The 24,349-nt window shown below is 44.6% G+C and overlaps 1 protein-coding gene across 7 annotated transcripts in view; it reads left to right on the forward strand.

The window, feature by feature from the left end:
* Positions 1-5,548: 5,548 nt before the first annotated feature.
* The window catches only part of slit2 (slit homolog 2 (Drosophila)), an 89,501-nt gene continuing 70,700 nt past the window's right edge, over positions 5,549-24,349 (forward strand). For all 7 annotated transcript variants that reach the window (XM_070977599.1, XM_070977564.1, XM_070977607.1 and 4 more), the window contains exons 1-4: positions 5,549-5,843; positions 6,755-6,826; positions 8,520-8,591; positions 15,217-15,288. In XM_070977599.1, coding sequence (XP_070833700.1) covers positions 5,641-5,843; positions 6,755-6,826; positions 8,520-8,591; positions 15,217-15,288 — 419 coding nt within the window. In that variant the 5' untranslated portion in view covers positions 5,549-5,640. The remainder of the gene's footprint in view (positions 5,844-6,754; positions 6,827-8,519; positions 8,592-15,216; positions 15,289-24,349) is intronic.

Raw genomic sequence — 24,349 nt, forward strand, 5'->3', positions numbered from 1 at the left:
ATCACAACAAAGGCAGGCAGCCACCTCCACACCTCAGGGCCTCAATCCAGTTTCCATGCACCTCATGGACGGATCACATCAGCACGAAACTGACAGCTGGGAGTGAATGGAATCCGAGACGGGAGGAGGAGTTTTTGTTTTTTTAATGTCGCTGTTTGTGTATTTTGGTGTGGCACTGTGTGTTTATCCCTGTGTGTGTGTGTGTGTGTGTGTGTGTGTGTGTGTGTGTGTGTGTGTGTCTCAGTGCAGCTGTGTAACCAGCCTCTGTGTTGACAGTGCCAGTCCAAACACAAACATCATTGGTTTTTAATAATGTGATTATCAGGCAAAACACACACACACACACACACACACACACACACACACACACACACACACACACACACACACACACACACACACAAGGAAACTCACAATATATTTGATTAATGTGGTTAATTAATACATTGATGGAATAAACTGTTTGAAATGCTCTCGCTCTCTCTCACTCTGTGTGTGTGTGTGTGTGTGTGTGTGTGTGCGCGTGTGTGTGCGTGTGTGTGTGTGTGTGTGTGTGTGTGTACAGTAGGACGAGCTCTGTGCAGCATGTGTTTCAGTAGCAGCTGTCTAGAGGCCAGGTGGCTGAACTGACCTAACTCTCTCTCTCTCACACACACACACACAGACACACACACTGACCCCCACACCTTCAGCTTTACTGCATGGCCATAAACCAAAGATAACACAAACAGCTCCTAAATCAACAGGCCGGATTGAGCCGTACCAACATCACAGCCGTCAGACAGATTCACTTCTCATTAGCAGCTCTGCAGCCCTCCTAACCTGCCAAATCCAGCATCCATGGCTATTCTTTAAAGTTGACTTCATAATGACCGCATGCTTCTAGATGTCTTTATTTGTATGTGGTATCATTGGGAGACATTAAGTCCTCTGTGGGATGAGACGTTTAAATGGTATGACATAAATGAAAATTGAAATCTCCATTCATTCATTATTTGTACAGTGAACAAAGACGACTCAGTGTAAAATGAAAAGGGATTGGATTTACCACAGCTCACCTGCTCGCTGGTGCAGATACCTGTTGTTGTTATTGTCTGAGCCCTGCAGGTGGCCTTCATTTAGGCTCATTTGTTTTATGCCTTTAGCACAAAAGATCGTTTTTAACACAAACTGAGAGCTTGGCGGGGTCTAACGGCTGAAAGGGCTTTGCTTCGATGATGATACATTATGTGCTGTTTTTTAACACTCAGATGCGTTTAAAGAATTTGAGGAAAAATCACATATTTCTATCTGTTGGTGTGGTGCAGTGAGCTAAAGCGTTACGTAGCGCTGTGGCTGAAGATGTTCTCTGTGCTCCCCTTGTGAGAAATCAAGTTACTCAAGTTGCACCCGTCTTCAGTGGCAATGCTATCTGACTTCCTGAGCTCTGAAAGTACTAGATCTTTGTTCATGTTGCCTGCAGGCTTAATCACATTTTCATTTCATGAGAACAACAGCAACATAATGACAAAACACAATAGATGCTGCGCTGTTCACTTATTTAGCATATTTTCCACAATCCAAACAGAAAAACAAATGTTGTGCAGATGCAGACTCTAATGTAACATGCACACTTCCTAATTTTTTTCTACTCTGTAGAAATGGAATCAATTGTCGGTTCACCAGCCCTGTGAGGGGATCCGTCCTCTGTTGCTCTTTGTTCTTTCTTTGTTTTTGCATTAAATATTTGGGGTTTTTTTTGTTTGTTATGTTGTTATTTTGCTTTTTTCTTATCTGAATCAAGGATCTAAGGACTGAGGGGGCGTGCAAACGGACCCAAATGCTATAACTCAGACAGAGGAGGCTGAAGTCGAGTAAAAAGTCAATAGATCGTTTCAGATGATTCACAAAACACTGGAGAGATGACTGAGGGGGAAGAGGCCGGAAGAGTGCCCAAATCCAGTAACTCAGACAGACAGGGCATGGACTGAAACAGGTGACGGTTTGAAAAGGAAGGAAGACAGGTAAGGTTATTACACGGATAAACTGACGATTCGACGAATACTGGGTGGAAACACCGGTGCTTATATTCTGCGGCAGCAGGTGAGTCTTGATAGTGCGATTGAGAGCAGATGTGCTCAGGAGAGGAGGAGGCCGGACCAAACCTGTCAGCTGCACCCTGCAGCGAAACATACCCATACAGGGGGGAGACAGACAGGAGACAGAGGTAGGGGGAAACACAAAGACACAACAGGAAAAGGAGGGGAAAACTGCAGCTCCCCACAGGGTGTACAGATTGGCAAGCTCTTTGGAGCAAATTTGTGATTTTAAGTTATATATATATATATATATATATATATAAAACTGGACTGCTTTGTCATTAAATTAACTGCGAAAAATTCAAATATTGTTGACAATTGGGAGAAAATATTACTTGCAAACCAATCCCACAGGCTGCACTGCCCTCAACAACATTTAAACAATCCTGTAGCTTGACCTGGACTTTAGGTGTAATCTGAGGCAATCTGAGTGTGTGTGTGTGTGTGTGTGTGTGTGTGTGTGTGTGTGTGTGTGTGTGTGTGTGTGTGTGTGTGTGTGTGTGTGTGTGTGTGTGTGTGTGTGTGTGTGGAAGAGGAGGGCAGGTCAGGGTAGCTGTGTCTAAACAGGCTGTGTGCCCTGAAGCCTCGTTGTATTGCAGGAGATAGGGGTCGCCCTCCTTCCTCCTCCCCTTTGCTTCCTTCCGTCTTTTCTCTCTTTCCTCACTTCAGCCGTGATACACCGCCATCAACGACTGGCCTCTGCCCTCCTCCTCCTCCTCTTCCACATGTCTGCTGTCATGCTCCTCTGTCTCCTCCCCTTTGATCAGCAGAGTTCTCTTACCCACCACCCACAAAAAAGAAGCCGAAAAAAAGATTTTAGATTTGCTGTGGGATATTTCTCTGAGTAGACTGTGTGTGGGTGTGTGTGTGAGGGGTGGAATGGGGGATGCAGGGGAGGGGGGGGGGGGGGGGGGCAGTATAAAAAGCACACACACACGGCCTTTGAGGCAGGACATAAATGTTTCAATGTCGGAGTCTGTCATAAATTAAGAGGCTGTTCTGCGATGTTGGAGTCACAACATGACCGTCAGCTCCAACTGTGGAACAGCCAGCAGCTTCAGATCAGACGACCTCAGAGACCTGGAGGAGGCTTGGGCCTTCAAACGGTCTGATGTATGAGACTGGGTCACCTCAATGAGTGCAAACCTATTATACTGATATATGGCATATTCCTAAATGTTTTCACAATCTTGCTATAGCAAATGATATTCCAAATTGAATGTGACTGAGGCAGTTATCGGTCCTGAGTGACAGCTCTCGGCTTGTCAAACAGCGGGGCGGCGACTGCATGAAGGGCACACGTTGAATGGTGCTGAGAGACCGGATATTCACCGCGGAGAGTGTAGACTTTAAGTAAAATCTATAATGAAACATCAGACAGAAAACAGTCAAGCCGAGTTAACTTTATCTGTATTGCCCAACATCCAAAGAGACTGTACAACTGACCTGTTGAGTAAAACAATGACTGAAATTGTGATGTAATTATATTTTAAGCAACTGTGATATAGTAAACACCACATCATACTTCTACTTTGGAAGAAGTACTCAGCAGTACCACAGAGCAGAAAGGCATTCAACATTTTATTCATTTTATTAAGCAATAGTACAAAAGCATTGGCATGAACACATAAAGTACAAAAAGCAAAATGTCAAATGGCCCAATACAGAAAAATGATTAAATCTTTGAATTACAGTTCTAATTATAGTTGAGGCATTCATATGTAGATGACTTTAATCTTGCTAATAAGACATCTAAACCTCTAATAATGCCTTACAATTTATTTCTATCGTGCATTTTCTATTATTAATCTGAATCTGCAAATTAACTAAGAAATGTGAAGTAAAAAGTGCAACATGTGCCTCTTAGTTGCAGTGGAGTAGAAATATAAAGTGGCAGAAAATCGAAAGTAAACTACAAGTACTTCAAAATGTACTTGAGTAAATGTAATTAGTTACTCTCCACCTCTGGTATAAAGCTCTGGGTTCACTTCATTTACTCCATGGATTCCCGCCAGTCCAGAGCATTATGCACACACTGTCATTATCAAACGTCAGTAGAAATCAGAGGGTTAATCCTTTGTTTTGTTTTGTATTTAACATTTACTGATCTTCATCCAAAGAGAGGAAGGAAAAGTTTCTGACAGTTTGGTATGAGAGCTGGAAAGTCTACAGGCTTTCAGTGTCTCTCTAGTTTTCTGACAGAGAAACTAATTTACTATATCAAAGAAACTCATAATTCTTTATTTATGAAGCTACCGTTTGATAACTGAAGCTGGACGCTCATTCTGTTTACAATGATTAAAGATAACTTCATCTCACATCCACAGCTGGACATGAAAGTCGCAGAGCATCAACAAGTGTGTGTGTGTTGATAATGGGACGGGATGGTGAACGTTTAAATGTGTCTTTTGAAACTGGGCACTGAAGCTTTAGCCTGCAAAAATAGACGTGGAAATGTAAGAATGAGAAGGGTTTTTCCCATTTCGTCCGCGTTAGGTTTTCACCGGGAAGCTCTGTCGCCTTCCTGAGGCCAGATAAATAAGGCATCAGGTGACCGGGACACTGCAGTGAGAATGAAAGTCCCCTTCCGAGGTCAAACTGTTGCTGTTTGACTGACGGCCAGTTGGAAACCTGCTGCTACCTTGAGGGAAAACGCAGTGCGTGTGTGTTTGTGTGTATGTGTGAAAGAGACAGAGTTGCCTGGACAGACGCAGTAACAGACGTGCCCGCTCCCGTCTCTCTCTCTCTCTCTCTCTCTCTCTCTCTCTCTCTCTCTCTCTCTCTCTCTCTCTCCCCACACACACACTCTCTCTCACACACACTCTCGGGAGCAGCGCTTTGACGCACCACGCAGAGTTGGATTATAGTATTGCGCGCTGGTCTTTCACGGGTTTTTTCCCCCCTCCCTTACATTGCCTACACCTTTGCCTCTGACTGGCAATTGATATATGATCGGAATCAATATCTCCACCACGGTGACCTCTGCTGAGCTTTTGGGAAAACCGAGCGCCGCCGCTGCTCCCTCTCCGGACGCGTGTTGTGAATTAATAACCAAGACAGCCTCACCTGGAGTGTGTGAGTGTGTGTATGTGTGTGCACTAAAGTGTGTGTGAGAGTGTGTTTCTCTGTATCAGATCAAGGATCGAGGTGTTTCACTGGCTTGGTTCCGCAGGCGCACGTATACATACACTGACACAACACAAACCGGGGGGAATTGGGCACCGCATGCCGGGGACATGTGGAAGTTTGCGCCGCTGTAGCGCAGCCAGAGAGCCGGTCCATCGCCTCGTCGACCTCCCCTCTTCCTGCCCAGGGGGAACAAATTCCCGGTTCACAGCCTTCACACATCGAAACCCCTCTAAGAGGACCCAAATGTAAATTCAGAACGAGAAATATCAGAAGCACACGTCTGAAAACGGAGGACAACGAAAAGCAGGACGGCATCCCGTTGCGTGCAGAGTTTGGTGAGCTCTTTCGGGGATTTCAGGGCTTTTATTTTTGAACGCCCTTGTATTTTCTCAGTATTTTGTGGGTCTCATATTGGCCCCCACTTGCCGCAGTGATGGTGGGAGCTGTGAGCCCCGATGGCCGCTCCCCGGCGTCTGCGCCGGGGCTGCTGGCGGCTGTTCTGGTTCTGGTCCTGTCCAGCGGAGCGGACGGCCAGCCCTGTCCGGCCCAGTGCTCCTGCACCGGGACTACAGTGGACTGTCACGGCCAAGGGCTCCGCAGCGTGCCCAGGAACATACCCCGCAACGCGGAGAGACTGTAAGTACCGACAGCGCAGTTTGTGCTTTAATCTGCGCACAACATTTCTCAACAACACTTGACAGGGAACAAACCAGAATGTGACGCGTTTCATCGTGTGTCAGAGATGTTGATTAACAAGTGACCTTCTCTTACTTATGGCATTTTTAATGGAATATTTAATAAAACTGTGCTTCTCCTAAAGACTTTACGCCAATCTTATCACACTTTCAGGTACCTGATAGCCCAAATGATATCGCCACCTGTGCTTTTATGACGATAGAGGCTAATGTTTCTGTTTTCTTAATTAACGCTCTAGTTAGATTTGCATATTCCGTCCTTTTAAACTGCATGTCGGTGGCGTTATTAGGGGCTTTGCCTGAGGGACTAGATCTTAATAGCGCAGGGGCTTCACATTTGAACTATACTCAAAAACTGCACCTCAGGATCTGTGCACGCTGCCAAGTCCAGTCCGTTTAAATTCTGGTTTGTCATGTAAACTGCACAAACACTTATTGCTCGTGTTCCATGTGGGGAAGCGCTATTGCTGATCGCGGAGCTGAAGTTGGGGGCACTGCTGTGGTTGTGTTGGTGGTTTCGCACTGTTGCATTAGCGCAGCCTCCGTAGACCGCATCGGTTTGTCTGGAGACCAGCAAGTTAATCAAAAACGGATTTGGACGAGTGGGCTTTGAGTTAAACAGGCCGTATTTTATTAGTCAGAGACCTCTTGATGAAATCCATTCCCCGTTTCTCTGACGCTCAAATGACAATTCTGCAGTGGCCACGGCACACCAAGTTTCAACAAAGAAAAACCCAGTCAGCCGACCTGCTCACCTGCTCTGCCTTTGTTTTATTAACAGATCATATCTCATGTACTTACAGTCCCTTCTCTCTCTCCCCCCCCCCCCCCCCCCCCCCCTTCTCTGTCCAGGGATCTCAATGCAAACAACCTCACTAAAATCACCAAGGCGGATTTTGCAGGACTGAGACATCTGCGAGTGTTGTAAGTTTTCACCTATTTTAATTTCTCCTTTCTTTTTCTCTCCTCTTTTGCAAAACGCCAAATAAATACATACTCTAACGCACAGCTCTGACAGGCTGGTGACAACTTTCTCCCCCAAATGCAAACAACACACACACACACACACACACACACACACACACACACACACACACACACACACACACACACACACACACACACACACACACACACACTGAAGTGTTCCCAGTCCTGTCTCAGCATCAGACTCATCCAGCCCTGGAGCTGCCGCATGCAGCACTGCGTCTACAGCCGCGAGAAGCGGCGGTTTCACTGAGTCTGGAGTCCGTATGTGTGTCTAAACAGACTACCAGTGGCACCTGTTAATGCTGTCGTGTTAATCTGCCAGTGGAAGTGTCAGGAGGGGCTTATTTTAACCACCGGGCAACGGGGGAAAGAGATAGCGGTCATTAGGTGGAACCGCGGAGGGAGGAATGCAGCTGGAAGGGAGGGAGGAAGGAAAGGAAAGGATAGAGTCATGTAAGAACAGGTTTCCTACCTGGGATGGATCCAGGTTAACAGTGGGACAGGGATAGCCTGCTCTCCTGTGCGCGCGCGCGCACGTGTGCCTGTGCGCTATTCAGCTGCAAAAAGTGAATGGCAGGGAATACACATTGTTGGAATTCCTCCAGAGATTATGTCCTTAATTGAGTGTGTGTGTGTGTTCCACTCTTCATCCTCGCTGTTTCCTGTGTGTTCATGTCATTAGCAGATCTAAAAAACATTTTTTGGGGGGGAAACTCTCTTGGTAATCAATTTATCATTTTTGTAATTTTTGGAGCAGAAATGATAAAAAAAAAAAAAAAAAAAAAAAAACTAGATTAAAAACTCTGCTCCAGCTACTCACCTGTGTATGATATACTTTTTTTTTTGGCATGTATGATTGCCAATTATATATCTTTGGGTTTTGGCCTGTTGGCTGGTCAAAACAAGCCGTCTGTTCAGGCGTAAATATTAGCTGCAGCCTTAATTTCAATGCACAAACCTGTTATATGTGCTTATCCTGAGTGTCCATCCAGCCTGTAAAACTCTGTGTGTGTGTGTGTGTGTGTGTGTGTGTGTGTGTGTGTGTGTGTGTGTGTGTGTGTGTGTGTGTGTGTGTGTGTGTGTGTGTGTGTGTGTGTGTGTGGCTGCTTGGCTTGGTCAGCACAGTGCTCCTGCGGGAGTTGTGCTAGTGTAAGTGAATGAGTAGTCACAGCTATGTGGTTAGATAGAGAGTAAATTGGATGATAGATGAGTCGCTGTCCGACTGATGGGCCAGTTTTAAAGTCAATTCTGGGTCTCTATCGACCCGCCGCTGATTGTCCTCTCTCCCTCTCTTGCTGTTTCATCAGTCTATCACTTTCCGTCTCCACCAATCCGTTTTTCTTCTTCTTTTTTCACACCCTCTGCCACCTATCTTCCCCATCTCTCCCTCCCTCTCCTCTCCAATGTCAAATCTCTTCGCCTCTCTCGTGCCCCGTCTCACCTCCTCTTCCTCCTCTCTCTCTCGTATCTGTGGCCCCATCTTTCTCCTTTTCTTTGGCCTCTCGCGGTGTCATCGAACAAATCGCTCTGTCAGCTCTCACACTCTCTGCGTCTGTTTTTCTCCCTTTCGTCGGCCTTTCTGTCCAGTTTCTTATTGTCTCACTCTCTCCTGGTGTCTCTCCTTCAGGCAGCTAATGGAGAATAAAATCACCACCATCGAGAGAGGAGCCTTCCAGGACCTGAAGGAGCTGGAAAGACTGTGAGTAACAATTTGTAGTCGAAGCAGCCGCCATTTTATGCCTTGACACATTTTCTTTATAGATACATGTTTCGGGATCCTTGAAAACGTAAGCACACCAAGCAGACACTCCTTTCATACATGTGGGAATGCACAGATAGTAAGGGGGCCTCTTTTGTAGGGGTGGGCATCATGGTCTGTCTAAAGGCCCTGACACACTGTGCCTTAACAGCGATGCTGCAGGCATATCAATATTGATTGATCAGATTGTGCTCTGAATACCTGGTGAATCGCTGTGGAGGAATGTTATCAACTTGTGTCATCCATCTGCATTGATTACAATGTCACGCCGGTCGGTGTTTCACGGCTTTCTTTGATTGGTTGGTTTGAATTTGGTCCTGAATTTCGGACACTACCAGTATTTTGACCCAGGATGTCTTGGCTGATCGAAGCCCTCAGTTGGCCTCTCTCACGGTGCAATTTAGGATGATTGATTTGGCTTCAAGACCAAAGATTTCATCGCGTCTCTCTCATGTTTTTTGCTGTTTTGTACAGCAAGAAAATACGCAGAAAAAAACCTTAATGTGTTGGTCTCTTAAAGGGGTTCAATTAGGTTGACACCTGGTGATTTTGAGTCAAATTGCCCCCCCCCCCCCCCCATCCTTCTGTATGTCTCCATAAGCGTTTAACCTGATCATCATGACATGCGGCTGCCGTCGTCTCAGTCCAAGAGGAAAATTTAGAAAATGAGCCACAGGGCAGCGACTGATGATCAGCCAAAGGTTGTTATGGCGCTGGCCTGGAATCACTGGTATTCAGCATCCAACCCTAAGGCAGTTATGGCATAATTAAGTCCTGGTAGTGTGTGAGAGAGCAAGACAGAAGGGGGATGTGGACCCCTGACTGCTGATATGTCCATTGTGGCGACTGTCGACTTTGCTTGATGTGGGAGCTGTCCATATACGTGGGTGTGTGTGTGTGTTATGTGGCCCGACTGCCAGCCAATGACACACTGGAATGCAGCAGACTGTGACAGAGTCTGAGCAGGTTTAGACACAAGCTTTTAATTAAAGACACATAAAAATCCTCACCGCTTACGCACACATTTTCAAAAACACAGACATACCTGCAAACACACAGAGATATCCACCTGTACACACTCACAGACACACATACGGTGCACAGTCAGATGAAGGTGGTTAATCTTTTTGATGGCTGTTTTGGATAAATTCCTCAGGAGTCATCGGGATGAAAAGGATGAAATATCGTGATTCCCCGGCTGCTCTGGTGTCGGGCGTGTCGTGCCTGCGTTTCCTCCGCTCTCTGCTGCACTATGGCTGCTCTTTGTTGACAGAGAGAGAAGCTCTGTGGACCACTATAGGGAAGCTGTTAGTGTTTCTCATGCAACCAACGGTGGGGTCTGTGTGGGTTAGCAGATCTGGGAATTCCTGCCCAGAGCTGCAGACAAAGAGGGCAATATTTAACTGCGTATGGTCCGGCTTTGACTGTAACTACTCTATACAAAGAGATGGCATATGCTGCTTAATACAGTCTTTCACGTGCATGTGAGCAAACAGGCTTCAGCACACACTTGCGCTTGCAATATAGGCAAGTCCACAGGAATAGCAAATAAAGTCTGTTTCGCTCCGTCTTGTGTCTGATTGCAATGAACACCTTTGACAGCGGCTTACTTTCTGACACAACATGGCTGTTTTCTGTTGTCCTCGTGAGGGTTTTCTCAACTGTAATTCAGCGTCTCTGGCGTGGCATGTTCACAAACACAAAGATGGAGTCAGTCATCAATGCCCCCCCGCGGTCGCCGGACAAAAGCACGTCTCCGGAGTCTGGAGTCTGGTGGCTCATTTCAAAGGCCCCTGTCCTCTGGGGGGCTAGAGGGGGCCTGCTGGGCACCACTGCCCAGAGGAGAGGGCCCTAAGCTGGGCTGACTGATCCACAGTGACTGCCCCCCACAGGGGTGGAAAACGGTTCCCCTTCTCATCCCCTTTTTTTTGCGACAGGCCCTGCAGGGATGGGCAGGGTGGGGTCAGGTGTGGGGCAGTAGCTGGGGGGCATGGAGGAGGGGTAGGTGGTCCAAGGAGGTGTGGAGGAGATTGGCATGTCACAGCACACACGTGCACATACACAAACACAAGCACGGGTATGGTTACACTCATGCATGCGCATTAACTTCCACAAGGCTGCTCCGTCAGTACTGGTTTTATCTTGATTTTGCCCCCACCTCTTACACCCGCTCACACCTTCTTCCATTCAGTCTTTAACCTCTCCTCATGTTTTTCATCCATACCCACCCATCTCGTTCTCGCTCTCCCTCTATTGTCCCTTGCATACAGGAATGTCATACATCCTTCCCTCCCTGCCTCTGTGAATGAAGAATAGGACAGAGAGGAGCTCCTGATCCTCTTATTTGACTGGTTTACAGCCCCTGTCCAATTCAAAGTCTGTGAGATAACAGCCACAGATATGCAGAGAGGAACAAAACAGTAATTACAGGCATTGAGACAATGATTTCAGAGAGCAGCAATGAGATAAAGCCTCAGATAATTAGCCTGTAATTGAGTGATCACATTGTCAGAGATAATTTTAACAGCGATGAATAATTGTAAAACTGATTACAGGTAGTGATATGTGTGTATCAACAATGGTTTCAAACTAGATAATTAAACTGCAAACTAAGCAGCGGACCAGCAGAAGGTAATTGTAACAGCGATCCCACATAGCAGAATATGGATGTCAAAGAAAAGCACTGGATTAGTGCTGAATGATTAGCTCTAAAGCCGCTGAGCGATAACGCTCTCGATGATCATTTCAGGGAAACGTTTCAAATGCTTTCTTTTTTTTTTTATTCTTTCATTTTTATTGAGCAGCAGAGCTTGAAATGATCTGCTCTGCGAAGACACACACAAAAAAAGCCATTTTCACGACAGCAGTTGTGTCTGAAAAGTAATTTGTGATAGATTTTCCTGGGTCCCTGCCTGTCTGTGCTGCACTCTGTGGCAGCCAACATTTGTTATATTTGTTGGTAAACACCAGTTGGAAGAAGAGACCGGGGCAAAGCTCTCCAAAACTGCTGGATGTGAATGATTTTTGGGTGAGAGTGAAGGAATTCTCAGGTCAGGGGAGAAGACTGAATTTCTGCTTTGCTGCTTTTATAGGGCAGACCCGGTACCTGTCATTAGTGTTTAAAAACCGTTTAGAGTGTGTAAATCTTTGGTGGACAATGGCTCACTTCAGATGAACTAACTGTGACTCCAATACAGGACATGTCGGAGTGGATACACTCACATAAACACACACACTCAGTCTGGTCAGTTTGAAGTGGTGTCGGAGTAAAGACGGTTTCTCTGGCTCATGGGAATGTCCCCGAGGTTTCAGTTATAACTATGGTAACAACAGAGTTTGTGTATGTGTGTGTCTGCCTGTGTATTTCTCACATTGTGGGGACATAAATCAGCGTGCTCAGTCACATTGCAGGGACTCGTCTTCCTTGTGGGAACAAAACACAAGTCTCCCTAATGTAAATGTCATTAAAATTTAGGATGAAGGCTTGAGTTAAAGTTAGAGTAAGGTTAGGTTGAGGTGGTGGTCTGGTTATGGTAAGTCTCCGGGAAATGAATGCAAGTCTATGTAATATCCCCAGAAGTGATGGAAATGCGCCTGTTTATGTGTTTGTGTGTGTGCATGTGCATGTGCGTGTGTGTGTGTGTGAGACAGATTGTCAGTGTGAAAAGTGTATTATGGCAGCGGTGGCATCGCTGGAGTAATAATTGGTTTCTGAGGTGGTTTGTTATTTCCTTCCCAGCCAGAGTGTGTAAGCCTGTAGTGCTGCACATCTACAAGCCTCTGAGGTGTTAGGACTGTGTGTGTGTGTGTGTGTGTGTGTGTGTGTGTACGCATGCATGTATGTATAAAGATTTGGCACACTGTATGTGTTTGTGGGACTGTGTGTGTGTGTGTGTGTGTGTGTGTGTGTGTTTCGGCTACTGTGTGGTTTGTGGCCCTCTAGCATCTGTTTATGACTGCAGGGATTATCACCATGCGGCGGTGTGACATTAGCTCGTTGGAGTGACTCTCGCACCTCAGACTGCTCACTACTCAATCCTCGTTCACTTCCAGCCAGACTTTGACTAATGAAACGCGACTGTGGAAGCACTTCAAGGGTGTTTATATGCATGCACTCACACACGTTCGTATTTCTATTCTTGTGAGGACTCATTGACATAATGTGTTCCCTAGCCTCCTACCCTAACCTTAACCATCACAACTAAATGCTCCAACCCTGAGCCGAACCCTAGCATAAACCTGATTCTAACTTAACCCTTAAAACCAAGTCTGAACCCTGAGATAGCCCTTGGAAAGTGAAGGCTGACCAAAATGTCCTTGCTGCCAAAGTGTAAAACTCAAATTGGTTCCAACAAACATAGCTGTACAAGTACACACACACACGGATACATTCCTTCTGGTCCAGTAAAAAAAACCACAAAACCGCTCCAGGCGACTAAATTATTTGAGTCAGAAGCAGTCGGTGCTCTTAGATGGACAGATAGAGGTGTTCAGTACATGTATGAGCGAACCTATAACTCAGCTGACTCTTCAGGCTTTTCTTCATTTCTGACATTTTAAGTATGAAATGATTAATTGAAAAAAGAATCAGTAGATCAGTAGAAGTCTAGCATTAGCAGAGGAAGCTGCAAAATGAGTGCCGTTTCGCTGTCCCTCAGAGGGAATAAAAGACATGTCTGCCTCCAGTTTACTCCGTGTCCTTTGTGTTGCATTGACAGAATTAAAGCATGAAAACAATGCAGTGAACATGACAAGGCCCATTCATAAAATCCATGAATAATCCAGTTTTCTCATGTTACATTCATGACCTAACCTGAGCGAGATATGATGGTTCAGGCGTTCACATGATAGAATCATGGTATAGAATCAAGTTGAAACAATCAGACTCGAGCTACGAGCACAACAGTTAAAAGCATTTAAATGCGCAACACCTGAGAGGAACCAGACTGGTTTTGATCGTCCACCATCTTCACTTCATTCTCTCAGTCTCCTAGTCTGACAGCATTGCATCTATTTTAAGAGGATGAGCTCATACCCCCTCTCTGTCCTCCTTCCTCCTCCCCACCTCCAGCACCAGCCAGTGCACTCACCCAGGGGAGGTCTAGCCCACTAACGGGTGCTCATGGCTGGGCAGGACCTGCAGGAGGAGCGGGCCTCTCCGCGGGACCACGTGGGGCTCTTAGCCGCCAGAGCCCGGCGTTAACGGAAGAGGAGTGAATAATTTAGAAACATCATTTCTGCGGGATGTTAAATATTTAAGCGGCTTCTGATGTAACTGTGGGGTGTGAATGTGCGTGCGTGTGCGCATTCATATATTTGCGCGCTTGTGGGCGGAAGATGGACACAGAAGGGGTGACGTTATTTCAGGAGAGTCCACAGCGGCTTATAGTGGAGCTAAAAGAGGTGTAAGAGGAAGACTTTAGGAGTTTTCAATGGAGTTGGTGACATTTTTGGAGTGTTTGTTTGAGTAAAGTCTTCTGGGATTAATATGTGTTTGTGTGTAAATCATGCAAACTGTGGATTATCAGTCAGGGTTTTTGCACTTTTCTTAATGTTTGAAGTCATTCTTTCTCCACTCTGCCTCCACCACTCATGTTCTTCTTCCCTCTCTTCATTCTCCTCCAGTAGCAGCCAGCACAGCATCCGTCGCTGGGCCTGTCAATGTGTGTGTGTGTGTGTGTGTGTGTGTGTGTGTGTGTGTGTGTGTGTGTGTGTGTGTGTGTCAGGGTTAAACTGTTTCAGCAGCCTGTCTCTCTTTGTGTCACTCAGTTGCCTCGCTCTCCTCTGACTCACATCAAGGCACAATCACACACACACACACACACACACACACACACACACACACACACACACACACACACACACACACACACACAGTGGCACACAAACCTCTTCACTCCACTCAACCAGGGTTAAATGATCGCACCCAGATTATTAAACTCACCCGAGTTCTCTCGACTCCTCTGTTTGTGTGTGTGTGCGTGTGTGTTTGTGCGTGTGATGACGGGTTGTTGTGAGCTCTTCCCCTGTGAGGGCCTTGTTTACTCAGTGGGGTCCTTTTCACACATTCGGTAGTCCGGCCAGACTGCCTGTTTGTTTTTCCCACATCATCTCCTCTCCTCCGCTTTTGTGGTAAAAAAAAAAAAAAAGCCCCCCCTTCATCCGAACCCTTTCTCTCGTCTTCCTCCCCCTGCCTTCCCTTCTCCTTCTCGAGTTCACTGTTTGTCTGGCAGCCATGTTGCACCCCTTAAATCAGGGGTAACCCGGAGTCTGTTTTTTGTGTATGTGTCCATGAACATGTGTGTGCGTGTTCTTGTTTTTTTTTGTTTTTTTGTTTTTTTTTTTAATTAAAGTATCTCCATCAATCTCCTTAATCTTTCATAGTTCCTCTGACTGCACTGGATTGTATTACAATCAAAATAGCGTAACATAATTTGATATGGTGATCAGGAAACACAAATCTCACTTTAAAAGGCTAATTATACACACATGTAACCGCTTCGCCCACACTGTCTGGAAGGGTCTAGGTAAAGCTTATTCCCTAATTTATGCTGTGTTTTTCCAGGCGCCTGAATCGGAATAATCTGGCCGTCTTCCCCGAGCTGCTTTTCCTGGGAACGACGAAGCTCTACAGACTGTAAGTCCCATTTTCATTTCTCTTTTCCGATCCGTCATTCAATTTCTCTGCTTTGGGAACCGAAATATTGTTCATTTTCTCATGTGTTGAGATCAATCAGCTGCATTGTTTCAATGCTGTGTGTGTGTATGTCACCCGAAGCTCACACAGGTCATTGGTTATGACTTAAAATGACATGAAATATGTTACAGACGTTGTAAAGAAGAGAAAAAAAATGACGCAGCTGTGGTGTTTCACTGGGATGAAGGAGTGAGAGAGCAGCTTTTACATGGGCCTCTCCATAGAAGCCAGTTCAGTAGCTAATGGAGATTAGCGCTGAAACAGCTGCTGCCCACTGGGAGAGATATGTATGTGTGTGTGTGCGTGCGTGTGTGTGAGGATGGAGAGGAGAAACTGAGCAAGACGGTGCGAGGGAGGTAGAAGCAGTGAAACACAGAAACAGGTTTCTCTTCTAAAGTTACGCTGTGTTTCACAGTTAGTTTCAGTTACAGAACATAAATGTTCAAACCAGTGAACCGCTGTTTGTTGTCATCAAGCACCTTCCTCCCTTCACTCACAGCCTGATCGTCTGTACTGTACACCAAGCTGTGGATTTCCAGTACTGTAGGGCTGGGCTGCAACGCTGCTGAAACTGTGGGAACTAACTTCCCGTCATGGTCATTTGTGGTCTCGGGGAATAATTATGGTTGCTTATATTTATATGTGCGGCTGAATATATTTATCTAAAACAATATTGAAATGCTCAGATGATTCAGAGAGTGTGTGAAAGTTGTTTATGTTCTGCGGCCGCTACGGTGGTTGGCTGGGCTTGACCTGTCGTGTCTAAGGGTGTGTGTCTGCATGTGCATCTGTCTTTCTGCAAGTGTGTGTGTGTGTGTGTGCGTGCCTGTGTGAGTTTCTCAAGGCCGAGAGTTGGCATATTGCTCAGCGTGTGGGCCGAGGTAAAAATACAACTCGGATATACTCCTCTCTACTCTGTTGTTGCAGACAAGCGGCCTCTGTGTGTGTGTGTGTGTGTGTGTGTGTGTGTGTGTGTGTGTGTGTGTGTGTGTGTGTGTGTGTGTGTGTGTGTGTGTGTGTGTGTGCATCAGCTCTATCTGTAAGGTGTATCCGTTTAGCAGAGGGTCCCCTGTTGGCTGCACCAGCGCACTTCATTCAACAATATGGTATGAAATTAGATCCACAGACAAAGAAAGAAAACTCTGAGAATCAACAGAAAGTTGCGAAGTGACTGGATTGAATTTCTGGCGCTGTCGCAGCCACAAAGTTTCGAGCATATTTGTCAGATGTATGGAAGCCGTTCAAGACGAACGACAACCACGGAGGCGAAGCCAGCGGTATTTAAGGGCTGTTTGGTCAATATTAAATCTTATGTCTCCTTCTGCACCCCCTACAGTGTATTTTTATTTTTAGAAAACACAACAAGAAACCCTTGAGAACCTCTGAAGTGGAATCTTGTTAAGTTTTATATAGAGGTCAGAAGGCATGTGCGAACTGGGCCGACGTTGGTTCTTGCAACAGTACGGCTATAAATGAACACTTGCTCAACCTGCTATTATGAAAATTATGTTTTCACTTTTTTGGGGCTTGGAAAATCTGTGTATGTATGTGTGCGTCTGTGTATGAGAGTATTTACTGGATGTGTTTAACCTTTGCTCAGCACCGTGGTTTAGAGCTTTGACGGCTAAATTCAACCGGGCTGAGGTCAGGTGTGAGATATATTTAGAGAAAACGTGAGAAAACACAGATTTCTGCCTGCAGTGTGCTTACATTTGTTTTCAAACCAGTAATGGCGCATTTCCATTACACAGTTCCAGCTCTACTCGACTCGGTTCTACTCTACTCTACTTGGTTTGGTTGAGTTTCCATTACAATTGAGTACTTCATAGTACCTCCCCAACGTAGGCGGGGTCGTCATACCACGACTGCGCGAAACTGCCATGACGTCAATTTGTACGCGACGCAAACAGAGCCGACAAACAATGGAGGACATCGAGGCGATGTTGTATTTGCTGCTCGGTTTGTGGCTTTTTGTCACACGCAAACCCAGAAAAGTCTGGACCTCGTCGACGGACCACGGTGATATTTTACGAGCAGCCATTTCCCTCGAGTGAGAATAAAGAATAAAGTCAGCAGTTGCTGTTGCCCGGCGTTACAATGGAGGGGGCGGGATTGTTTTTCCGGTGTTGGACGTCGCAGACCAGTGACGACACTCTCCGGCCAATCAGTGGCCGACAGGCTGTTGACGTCACACATATAGTATCGCTTCTACTCGCTTGGAACCTCGCCAGAGCAGGTACTAAAAATAGTATCGGATACCAGGTACTATCCCTAATAGAAACACAAAACAACCGGGTAGAGTAGAGTCGAGTCGAGTCGAGCCGCGCTAGTGGAAATGTGGCATAAGTGTGACATATTTACTGCAGCTTCAAGGCTTTAACACTGGGCAGCTGGGATTGCATCCTGCATGTGTTGAGAAAACCGAATGACTTTCAGATTAGGAAAAAGTCCCAGGGTTGAAAAAGACAACACAGCCGATCTTGAACTTCAGCTCAGTGTTGATTTTCTTCTAAATGAACCAAAATCCCAATCTTTTAGTTTAGTTTAGCTCAGTTCAGTTCATTTGATATTATGAAAATGAGAGCATGACGTCACACATAACCACAGAAATGTGAAGGAAAACACAGTCGAGGCCAGATCTGTTCCCAAAATGACTCCTCGTTTACTACAGCGCACTTTATTTCCCTCCACCATTTTATTTGAGTGTGAAGTGTCAGCGGCACGAGCACTACTTTCTTCTAACCTCTCACAGTGCAATACGATGCCTTTAATAGATGTGGAAATTAACATCCTGTGACTGTACACCTGTTCTTGATGACGCAACATGTCAGTGACTCATAACTGTCTGAAACCTCAATTTATTGCTCACAACAGAGTAAATTATTCAGCAGTGAATGAGTGAACAAGGGAGTGATTTTAGACACAGCTGGAGACAGTTGATCAGGTGACGTCATACATCACCATCATAAACCAACACAATAAATTATACTCAGTTGCCAGTTTATTAGGTACACCTAGCTAAAACTAATGCACACTGATAGAACAGTTCTGCATTAAGTCCTGCCTGTATGAAGCTATATATATATATATATATATATATATATATATATATATATATATATATATATATATATATATATATATATATATATATATATATATATATATATATATATATATATATATATATATATATATATAGCTATATGCCAGCTATATATATATAGCAATGGAAGACAGCATCTCAGACTGTAACAAACTTTCTGATCATCATAACTGAACTTCCAGTTTATTAAGCTTTAAATCAGTATCTTGTTTACTCTGCTATACTTTCCATTTGGCTCTATTTATGTGTTTTGTTCCTGTATTGTCACTGTATTAGCACTCGTCTGCAAAAGGCTTTCCTTTCTTTTGTTCTATTCATTTTCTTGCCTGATGTCTACGTGGTTTTCGTGCCTTTGTGAACAGTCAGCCGCTTTAGCATTTTGCAAAAGGTGAACAAATACCGTACGTCCGTGCAGCATTTCCTCTCCTCTCTTCTCCCTTTTCCCTGCCAGCCCTTTCTCTCTTCCCTCTTTGCTGGACAGAAATCAGATGAAAGCGGGAGAGATGAAAGAAGGGTTGATGAAGGGATGGGGTGATGGGAGGATAAGAGAATGGGTCACTGCTCCCACAGCTGAGAAGTCTGGTTATGCTTCACTATGAGGTTAGATTTATGGCACAGTGTTTGTTTATGTGTTTATTTTGCTGCTTGGTCTCTTCCGGCTCAGCAGCAGTTTTCCAGGTGACTTTATCACTTTCGGTGTGTTTTGAGGTGCTTTGTTAATTAAAAGAAAGTTAGCCTCAGTCCGTCATCATCATCCTACGGAGAAGGAGAGTCAACATGGGCGAGTTGAAGAAGAGTTGAATGAGTCAACTTCAGGCCTCTCTCTCTCTCTCTCTCTCTCTCTCTCTCTCTCTCTCTCTCTCTCTCTCTCTCTCTCACACACACACACACACACACACACACACACACACACACACACACACACACACACACACACACAAACACACACTTTAAATCTGAGTTAAATCAGAATGGGGTTTGAATTAATGAGTTGATGAGGCTTCGTTTTTACTGTGTGTGTGTTTATGTGTGTGTAATAGTCCCTAATCCTTTGCTAAACGGTGCCCTGATGAGGCTTTACCAGGCAGCATTGTTGCTTAGCAGCCTCGAAGGTTGTGGCTTTGTCTTCTGTGAGAGCTTAACCCTGCTGCACACACACACACACACACACACACACACACACACACACACACACACATGCGTACCACCTCAGCCGAGACGACAGGCGCAGCACAATGCGTCATAAGAGCGCAGAAGATGTGGGCTTTCCCAGCGTGTCGACTGTTAACCGACACAGAGGGAGGAGGACGAGGACGAGAAAGGAAGAGGAAGAGAGGGGTCAGAGGTAGAGAAAATGAAATTTTCTCTGAGTAAATAATGCTTTTTAATTAAGACAGAGAGCGCTGAGCGTTTTTAGTTGCCACAGTGACGATGACCTCTGGGTCCCACACAGGTCAAAGGTGAAGAATTTTCCAGTCAAGAGATCTAAGCAGGAGGTGATCTATGAGAGGGAGGAGGGGGAAATCTCCTCCCTCTCATTAACAGGAATCATGATAGATTTAACTTGTAACAGCTGTTATTTGAAGGGAGATTTTTTTTTTTTTGTTGTGACATCAAATTATTGTAGTATTTAGGACAATTTGGTCTCCGTCAGGGTCGTCACACAACACTTTGCAAAGAACCTTTAAATGAGACAAATAGAATACATGAAACTCTTCCAGTCACATGTACACAGAGGTTCACTGAGCAGTAAGTCCTTGTATTGTTTACTGTAATTGAGGAAAAGACCCCCTTGCATGCACTAACAAGTGCTAATTTGTTATGTTTTTAGAGAAATGTATTCGCTACTAGGATGATTCAGTTCAGTGTTCATTTTTCAACATTGTCGATACAAAACATTGATAAAACAATGCGCATTTGGCAGCATTATGTTCCTCTCAAAATGCATTTGCAAGTCCAAATTGGCTGCATATAAACACTATTTTGAGGAGATATGGTTGGTCAATATAGCATATTGATGGTGGTGAATATGCTAGATGTAAAAATGTGCTTTTCAGTTGTGGTATACTTTAAAAATCCCTATTTAAAAAATAGAAATAGAAATAGAAATTAAATGCTTACTCTACTGGCTGATGTGTGCAACTAGAACTTTTTTCTTCTACTTTGCATTGCAGAATTATTCAGATACTCTTTGCAAAGTGTTGAATGACAAAACTGATGAAAGCCAAAACATGTCCGTCTTACGATGAAGGCGGTCTCAAAACTACAATTAAAGAAAGTCCTGCAGGAAGTTTTGGTTGCAGTCTCCATGCCAGAACCCATACTGTCAGTTTTTGTAATGATCTTTTTTGGGCCATACTGTCCTATCCTTCACGATATTCCAGGGCAGAGAAACAGCACAAACAAAAACACAGCCTCTAGTTATTCCATCGTATGTTGAAGGGGATTATTGGGCTTTAAAAAGATCAGTATCTGCTGGCAGCAAGGTTAGTTGCAATATTTTGGATGAGAAGATATTCGGCCACTGACTTTGTGTACATAGGATATGCAAATATCTGCCATTATGTCTGTCCAAGGAAATGAAGTTAAGTCTTTGCAGCCCGAGGCGTCTGTGGATGGGCCTCTCTCTCTCCCCCCGTTCCCTCTCCCTGTCTGTTCCTCTCTCTCTCTTTCTTTCTCTCTATCTAACAAACACAGACACTGGCACAAACACACCGCTTTACCATTCAGCAATATTTCCTGCCCCCTCCTGTTTCTCTGAATGCACTTTAACAGATATAAAAACCCTCACACACACATGCACATCAGTGCACACATACACAAGAGAAAATAGCTCTTTTCAACATATACAAAGACATATTGTCCAAGAAATGTTTTCATTAGGACTCTTGGATGGCGCAGATTGCGTCCAGCCAAACAGGAAAAAGCGAATAGCGTTTTTATTTTTCTTTCTTGTGGTCGAGTTTGTGTGTTTTCAGATATTTCCATGTCATCTGTGTACACATTATGAATCACTTTGAGTGCGAACAGCTACAACAGTGTGTCGAGGTGTTGAGTGTCAGTGACTCACTCGCTTGCCATCGTATGAATCACATGACCGCCTATCTGAATTGCTCAAGGCCACTCATTCCTAAGAAGTGATTTGGCCATTCAGATCCCAACACAATGCTGTAATTCATTCTCAAGTGATTCGGAGAGGGCTTGCCAAAAGCCGAACTGGCATTATTCAGAGGGCACCAGTACAAAAGATTATGCTATACAGACAGAATGTAAAGATATGAAACGCCCTGCTTGACTTTTACCACGGCCAGAGCTAACTTGTTTCTGAGCGGAGCCGGGAAAGTGTGTGTGTCTGTGTGTGTGTGTTTATGGATTTTGCTGAGGCGCCCCACGCAGCTTTATTTTTTTTTTTTACTTTAACTTGACTGATCTAATTTAACTGCAAACAGTTGTACATAGACGAGCAGAATAATATACAACTGAAGCAATGGAAGACAGCATCTCAGACTGTAAACATATAATATTATAAAGAGCGCGGTGTACACCTGCTCTATATGAAAAGCGCACTGAGACAGCTGGCTTCTGTTATGGTTGGTGCTATAGAAATAAAATCGACTTGACTTGACCCAGCTAAACCATAGACAGCATTAACATGGACGCAGTTCTCAAGAGCCATTGTGAGGCTCAGTGACAGCTGTCGCCATCTTCTTCGAACTCCTGGCTCATCCAGAAATGGACAAAGAGGTGGAGTGTGGCTGGAGCTGACATGGGCCAAATGAAGCCTGCTTGTTGAAACCTAGGAGTTAGCTGTTATGCCCGTAATGATGCATAATTCTTAGCCTTAATATAATTTAAATGAGCGAGTTGTATAAAAATTTACCCCTTAAAGTCGTCAAGAAATTAGCTTTAGAGTCCAAAACCTTAATTTGTACCAACCTGTTTGTTTCTGCTGTAAAGTATATTAATATGGGGGTCTATGGGAATTAACTCGTCTTTGAAGCTAACCTCCAGTGTTCACATGAGGAACTGCACTTCTTGGCTCTGGCTTCATTTTTCAGCTCCGGAAGTTGCAGATTGGTTAAAACTAATACAATAAATCCTCCTGTCATGGAGGTTAAAATGTTTGCTTTTTGTTTAAACTGTTACACAGAGGTGTTGATTAGTTTGTATGATTATTTTGGAAGCTCTAGTTTCAGATGCTTTTGAGTTGCGTCGTTTCAAGGTCTTTGTAATATTGTCCTCCCAGTTTTAATCAAAGGATGGATTTCAACTTATGTAAAGAGTCTGAAGTCCAGCCTCCATTCTCCTCGCTGAACAAAGACTTCAGACATATCACAGCTGTGCTTTGACAAAAACATTGTCAACATGACATAAAAAAGAACATTAAATCATAAACTTTTATTTATTCAAGGGGGAAACATAAATATACTCCCACATAAATCTTTGCTGTCTCTCTTTTGTTCTTTGCTCCAAGTTAAGGATGTTCCCCTCCATTTGTTTGTACTGGAACTAACTCACTTTGTTGCACATTGTCAACAAAGTCGAATCTAATCTGATGTCATCTTTGGAAAGTGAGATTCTTTTGTGCAGGAAACAAACTCTTAATATTTACCATACATGACTTTAAAGGTGGTGCCATCCTGCCTAACTTTTGGGCACATATTAAGGAAAATATTTTACAAACTCTGTTATTTTTGTTGCTATTGCAGTGAATATGAATTGGCTGTAACTCAACTTATAAACTGATAAAAACACTTCAACAAAAAATACTTTATACATGTTTGAAAATGAAATGCTTTCAAAATACTACTGATGAACGGTTCTTTCAGTTTCAGTTTTACCTCTAAACCTAAAAGCTAAAACTTCACAAACAAATTCACGTTTTATATGTTGCTCAGTTTGGTTTTCTGAATGCAGCTCAATTAATCACCTGTCGCCCAGGGTGAGTGAGTGTCAGAGGTCAGAGCTCACAGGTGAAAGGTCAGGGAGCATCGGTGTCAGCCAATGAGATGTCCAGGATAATGGACATGCCAGCAGTGACGCGCTGCTCTGCCCATCAGATTACAGCAAGAGCGAGAGTCACGCCTGGAAAAACGAGACAGGGAGCGAGAGAGGAGGGGCGGATACGGGCAGAATGAATGAAGGGTATTTAAAGGAAAGATTAGAGATGTGTTTGCTCTCTTAAATGGTGTGGAAAAAAAAGGAGGAATTTACTGAGGTGAAGACAGAAGTGTTTTCTTCGTTGTGAGCTAGCTGTGAAAAGGGAGAAGAAAAAAGCTGAGCAGAGGTAGAAAGAGAGCGACAGAGAAAGTAAAGAAAAGAGGAGAGTTATGGGGGAGAGTCATGTGGAAAGGAGAGGAGAGGAGAGGTATGTCAGTGCTTACTGTAGATGGCAGGTAGCCTGAAGCCTGGAGCCAGCATGTCTGTCAGAAAGAAGTGCCCAGGTGTGTGTGTGTGTGTGTATGTACCGTAACCTGAGTGCGTATTATTGGGGGGGGGGGGGGGGGGGGTTACATACCTATCCAACGCCAGGAAGAGCTTACCTGGAAGCAGGTAGTTACGATAGCAGCGTGTGTGTGAATCTGTGTGTGTGCGTGTGAGGTCTTCTCGATCATCAAAGCGTTTCCTCGCCTTGCTTGTGTGTGATTAAGGGTCACCGTGTGCGGTAATACCTCCCAACAAAGCAGCTAAGTCATCCTGCATCCTCTCCACTTCCCTCGTGTCTTTGTAAGTCTGCTTCCTCTCCTCACCTCATTCACGTTAACCCTCAGTGCTTAACTTAATAATATGACGTTAGCGCCGGCGTTACGCAGATCAGAACCAGCAGGATGTTGTTTTCTTCCTCCTCTCTCCTCTCACTCTTCGTCGCCCTCCTTCTCCCTCTGCGGCGGTGCA

This window comes from Chaetodon trifascialis, chromosome 2, assembly GCF_039877785.1.
Source record: "Chaetodon trifascialis isolate fChaTrf1 chromosome 2, fChaTrf1.hap1, whole genome shotgun sequence".
NCBI lineage: Eukaryota > Metazoa > Chordata > Actinopteri > Chaetodontiformes > Chaetodontidae > Chaetodon > Chaetodon trifascialis.